We start from the raw sequence: 6,250 nt of genomic DNA on the forward strand, positions 1-6,250 counted from the left end.
GCAGCATAAAGGAACTAAATAGTGGCTTGAGGCAAGCATGACAGAAGCCCCAGGAATCAGGAGGCATGGAGGAGACCGAAGCTGCTGAGAAAGAAGTCCCTGGGCATCAGGATGCAGGTAAGAGGATGGCAACACTGGGCTTGATTTATGCATAGTCAACGCAGAGCCATGTTTTGCTTCACAATTTCATGCCACGGCAATCAGGAAAGCTGTCTCCTGATTGGGCGTGATGAGCAGAGACTTAGCACTGGATCCCTGAAGCATCAAGTGTGACACTTTTCACATCTCTACCAGGCTAATCCTCATGGCATTGCTTACAGAAGAAAATTCACAGCTTTTCACTACCCATCTGTTTGCTCTGTATGGCCCCATATAGATTTTCAATTAGAAAGAGAAAGTCAGAAAGCAAACTGCTTCTGAAAAAAAAAACCCCATAATGCTCTTTGAGTCCAGTGTCAGGGCTGCACTTTGTATTAAATGTTTATGAACAAGGAGGATCCGGGACTCTGTGGATTTAGTGTTTATTCCTCACCTGGGCTGATGTCTGGAGGGATTTCCTCCTTCTTACACGGATCATCACCCATCACATAAAGATCTTCTTCAGCCTTGACTTGAACAACAATCAGGCCGTCACCCTGGATGAGACAGAGAGTGCTGTGAACGAGATAAATACTGCCTGGTTTGTGAATGTTTACTATACTATACTGTATGGCAATCCTGGATACGTCCTAATTTCTTATTAGTACACCAAGATTGGTCATGTGATCATAGCAAATTCCCATTTAACACTCACTTTGTATACTTTCTGCAAGCGTACAAATAAATGACCTATCTCAGGAACTACAGAAAAGAAGCAGCTAAGAATCTGGATTTAGATCTTCGTAAAGCCTTGCAATATATATTGCTGATCTAGGAGGGATTGTCTGTTTCTCCATTGGGGGGGGGTTCTGATTTCATAATGAAGGCAGAATTAGTTCATTGTGACTCTTCCTGGACACCTCCTTCCCTAAACTAGGCTTATCCTCGGTGTTTTGTGGATGTTTGAGAGTTAAACTCCCTATTAGTTTCATCCTTCTCACAGAGACCCTTGATGAAACCCCAATGTGCCCATTATGAAAGATTTCCACCATCACTGCACAAGATTCGTCAGTCTACACACAAGCTGTGCCCATTATGAGGGGTTCCCACCATCCCTCTGCTGAGTTCCCGGGTCTGTACACCTATTGTGCCCATCACGACGGGTTTCCACCATCCCTGTGCTGAGTTCCCGGGTCTGTACCCCTGCTGTGCCCATCATGAGGGGCTCCCACCATCCCTGTGCTGAGTTCCCAGGTCTGTACCCCTGCTGTGCCCATCATGAGGGGCTCCCACCATCCCTGTGCTGAGTTCCCAGGTCTGTACCCCTGCTGTGCCCATCATGAGGGGCTCCCACCATCCCTGTGCCGAGTTCCCAGGTCTGTACCCCTGCTGTGCCCATCATGAGGGGCTCCCTCCATCCCTGTGCTGAGTTCCCAGGTCTGTACACCTGCTGTGCCCATCATGAGGGGCTCCCTCCATCCCTGTGCTGAGTTCCCAGGTCTGTACACCTGCTGTGCCCATCATGAGGGGTTCCCACCATCCCTGCGCTGAGTTTTTGGGTCTGTACATCTGTTGTGCCCATTATGAGGAGTTCCCACCATCCCTGTGCTGAGTTCCCATGTCTGTACATCTGCTGTGCCCATCGTGAGGGGTTCCCACCATCCCTGTACTGATTTCCCAGGTCTGTACCCATGCTGTGCCCATCATGAGGGATTCCCACCATCCCTGTGCTGAGTTCCCGGGTCTGTAAACATGCTGTGCCCATTATCAGTGGTTCCCACCATCCCTGTGCTGAGTTCGCAGGTCAGTACACCTGTTGTGCCCATTATGAGGGGCTCCCACTATTCCTGTACTGAATTCCCGGGTCTGTACACCTGCTGTGCCCATCATGAGGGGTTCCCACCATCCCTGTGCTGAGTTCCTGGGTCTGTACCCCTCCTGTGCCCATTATCAGGGGTTTCCACCATCCCTGTGCTGAGTTTTCGGGTCTGTACATCTGTTGTGCCCATTATGAGGGGTTCCCACCATTCCTGTGCTGATTTCCCAGGTCTGTACACCTGCTGTGCCCATCATGAGGGGTTCCCACCATCCCTGTGCTGAGTTCCTGGGTCTGTACCCCTCCTGTGCCCATCATGAGGGGTTCCCACCATCCCTGTGCTGAGTTCCTGGGTCTGTACCCCTCCTGTGCCCATCATGAGGGGTTCCCACCATCCCTGTGCTGAGTTTTCGGGTCTGTACATCTGTTGTGCCCATTATGAGGGGTTCCCACCATCCCTGTGCTGATTTCCCAGGTGTGTACCCCTGCTGTGCCCATCGTGAGGGGTTCCCACCATCCCTGTGCTGAGTTCCCGGGTCTGTAAACTTGCTGTGCCCATTATCAGTGGTTCCCACCATCCCTGTGCTGAGTTCCCTGGTCTGTACACCTGCTGTGCCCATTATTAGGGGTTCCCACCATCCCTGTGATGAGTTCCCGGGTCTGTACACCTGCTGTGCCCATTATGAGGGGTTCCCACCATCCCTGTGCTCAGTTGCCGGGTCTGTACATCTGCTGTGCCCATTATCAGGGGTTCCCACCATCCCTGTGCTCAGTTGCCGGGTCTGTACATCTGCTGTGCCCATCATGAGGGGTTCCCACCATCCCTGTGCTGAGTTCCCAGGTCTGTACACCTATTGTGCCCATCATGAGGGGTTCCCACCATCCCTGTGCTGAGTTCCCGGGTCAGTACACCTGTTGTTCCCTTTATGAGGGGTTCCCACCATCCCTGTGCTGAGTTCCCAGGTCAGTACACCTGTTGTGCCCTTTATGATCGGTTCCCACCATCCCTGTGCTGAGTTCCCGGTTCTGTAAACATGCTGTGCCCATTATCAGTGGTTCCCACCATCCCTGTGCCGAGTTCCCTGGTCTGTACACCTGCTATGCCCATTATGAGGGCTTCCCACCATCCCTGTGCTGAGTTCCCAGGTCTGTACACCTGCTGTGCCCATCATGAGGGGTTCCCACCATCCCTGTGCTGAGTTCCTGGGTCTGCACACCTGCTGTGCCCATCATGAGGGGTTCCCACCATCCCTGTGCTGAGTTCCCGGGTCTGTACACCTATTGTGCCCATCATGAGGGGTTCCCACCATCCCTGTGCTGAGTTCCCGGGTCAGTACACCTGTTGTGCCCTTTATGAGGGGTTCCCACTATTCCTGTACTGAGTTCCCACGTCTGTACACATGCTGTGCCCCTTACGAGGGGTTCCCACCATCCCTGTGCTGAGTTGCCGAGTCTGTACACCTGCTGTACCCATTATGAGGGGTTCCCACCATCCCTGTGCTGAGTTTCTGGGTCTGTACCCCTCCTGTGCCCATCATGAGGGGTTCCCACCATCCCTGTGCTGAGTTTTCGGGTCTGTACATCTGTTGTGCCCATTATGAGGGGTTCCCACCATCCCTGTGCTGATTTTCCAGGTGTGTACCCCTGCTGTGCCCATCACGAGGGGTTCCCACCATCCCTGTGCTGAGTTCCTGGGTCTGTACCCCTCCTGTGCCCATCATGAGGGGTTCCCACCATCCCTGTGCTGAGTTTTCGGGTCTGTACATCTGTTGTGCCCATTATGAGGGGTTCCCACCATCCCTGTGCTGATTTCCCAGGTGTGTACCCCTGCTGTGCCCATTGTGAGGGGTTCCCACCATCCCTGCGCTGAGTTCCCGGGTCTGTAAACTTGCTGTGCCCATTATCAGTGGTTCCCACCATCCCTGTGCTGAGTTCCCAGGTCAGTACACCTGTTGTTCCCTTTATGAGGGGTTCCCACCATCCCTGTGCTGAGTTCCCAGGTCAGTACACCTGTTGTGCCCTTTATGAGGGGTTCCCACCATCCCTGTGCCGAGTTCCCGGTTCTGTAAACATGCTGTGCCCATTATCAGTGGTTCCCACCATCCCTGTGCTGAGTACCCTGGTCTGTACACCTGCTATGCCCATTATGAGGGCTTCCCACCATCCCTGTGCTGAGTTCCCGGGTCTGTACACCTGCTGTGCCCATCATGAGGGGTTCCCACCATCCCTGTGCTGAGTTCCCGGGTCTGTACACCTGCTGTGCCCATCATGAGGGGTTCCCACCATCCCTGTGCTGAGTTCCCGGGTCTGTACACCTATTGTGCCCATCATGAGGGGTTCCCACCATCCCTGTGCTGAGTTCCCGGGTCTGTACACCTGCTGTGCCCATCATGAGGGGTTCCCACCATCCCTGTGCTGAGTTCCCGGGTCTGTACACCTGCTGTGCCCATCATGAGGGGTTCCCACATCCCTGTGCTGAGCTTTCGGGTCTGTACATCTGTTGTGCCCATTATGAGGGGTTCCCACCATTCCTGTGCTGATTTTCCAGGTGTGTACCCCTGCTGTGCCCATCATGAGGGGTTCCCTCCATCCCTGTGCTGAGTTCCTGGGTCTGTACCCCTCCTGTGCCCATCATGAGGGGTTCCCACCATCCCTGTGCCGAGTTCCTGGGTCTGTACCCCTCCTGTGCCCATCATGAGGGGTTCCCACCATCCCTGTGCTGAGTTCCCGGGTCAGTACACCTGTTGTGCCCTTTATGAGGGGTTCCCACTATTCCTGTACTGAGTTCCCACGTCTGTACACATGCTGTGCCCCTTACGAGGGGTTCCCACCATCCCTGTGCTGAGTTGCCGGGTATGTACACCTGCTGTACCCATTATGAGGGGTTCCCACCATCCCTGTGCTGAGTTGCCGGGTCTGTACACCTGCTGTACCCATTATGAGGGGTTCCCACCATCCCTGTGCTGAGTTGCCGGGTCTGTACACCTGCTGTACCCATTATGAGGGGTTCCCATCATCCCTGTGCTGAGTTCCCGGGTCTGTACACCTGCAGTGCCCATTATGAGGGGTTCCCATCATCCCTGCTATATTTTATTTCTTTTATACTATGGGCAATGCAACAGGAGACATGGGCAGAATCACCCAAAGCTTACATCTGAGGTACAAGTCAATGAGACCAGGTTTCTGCATGTTTGTGGAAAATAATTAATCCTACCTGATCCTCCTGAGGGATCTCCTGATCCTCCTGACGGATCTCCTGATGTTCCTGAGGGATCTCCTGATGTTCCTGTGTGGAGTCCGGGGAATACAGAGGACGGGGACATCTCTCTGGTGGGTTCCCATTACTGGATCCATCTGTAGGAAACACACACACTGACTGAATCCATTGTTTCTATGACTTTATATCAGAGGATGTGTGTATCTAGGTGGATCCTCAATACAAGAAATGAAAGTCTCCTCTTACCAGGTGATGTGAGGGGAGGCCGGTTCACCATCATGACGTCCTTGTAGAGATCCTTGTCTCCTTCTATATACTCCCACTCCTCCATGGAGAAAACATCCAAAGCTCATCCATTCTTGGCAAGAGACCTATTAAAAGTAAGATGACCATTAATGGTGGAGGACTCTTATAGTAAGATGTCAACCGGTTCCAGGAGGCATCAATAACTATGTGCTTTGCCAAAACTGAATTTAAAAGGCAGCATATTGGGGGGGGGAACATCCTTGAGAGGCGAGAACAGAATGACAACTGTGTTCAAGGACGCCCTCCTAGATTTTGGTGTAGGAAGATCTACTTATCCACCCAAGCTTGGCATGCCAGATCTTATGCCACAATCAATCCCTGTGATATGGCCAGGATGGAAATGGAACACTTTTAGCTACTTATTTTACTATAGGTTCATGCATGACGTGCAGGGTTGTAGTTTACAGGTAACTGATTGTATATCCATTAAAGGACATCATCATCCCCTGCTCACCATGCAACCACTTTCCAGGCTGGGGCTCCTCCTTGGGCTACAAAAAAATGTCTGCCTCCTACAGTGAGGAAACAGTCAGCCTCCTGTGTATAATATTAGGTGTACAATATTGCCTACTTACTGTTTAGATCATGTATTACCCACCAAGAGAAACCCAACACTCCCCAGTCTTATTCCTGTCCTCTTTGCAGGACTACAACAACATGGCCGAAAAAGGCCCCGCCTATTGACCTGAGTTCACACAATGCTCCCTCTAGAGGACGAATTCTTTACAGTCTATCTGCAGCAGTGAGTCAGCCATTTTCTTGTAGCTCATACATCCTGTTTGCTCTAGTACAGTTTCTTACATACAAATAATTTCAGTTTTCTATAAGCCAAT

At 52.0% G+C, this 6,250-nt stretch overlaps 2 protein-coding genes across 2 annotated transcripts in view; both read right to left on the bottom strand.

Annotated features, from left to right (window-relative positions):
* Nucleotides 1-6,250, bottom strand: part of LOC149466215 (uncharacterized) — a 475,763-nt gene that overhangs the window by 272,060 nt on the left and 197,453 nt on the right. The gene's annotated exons all lie outside the window — the stretch shown is intronic.
* Nucleotides 454-6,052, bottom strand: LOC149466223 (uncharacterized). Its single transcript, XM_089672685.1, has 4 exons — nucleotides 5,993-6,052; nucleotides 5,358-5,482; nucleotides 5,109-5,248; nucleotides 454-635 (listed from the first exon to the last, which is right to left on the bottom strand). The coding sequence occupies exons 2-4, from the start codon at nucleotides 5,440-5,442 to the stop codon at nucleotides 522-524; spliced, it is 339 nt and encodes a 112-aa protein (XP_089528811.1). The 5' UTR covers nucleotides 5,443-5,482; nucleotides 5,993-6,052; the 3' UTR covers nucleotides 454-521.

The sequence above is a fragment of the Staurois parvus genome, unplaced genomic scaffold (genome assembly GCF_062004578.1).
Source record: "Staurois parvus isolate SC_StPar_1 unplaced genomic scaffold, SC_StPar_1.0 ptg000132l, whole genome shotgun sequence".
Taxonomy (NCBI): domain Eukaryota; kingdom Metazoa; phylum Chordata; class Amphibia; order Anura; family Ranidae; genus Staurois; species Staurois parvus.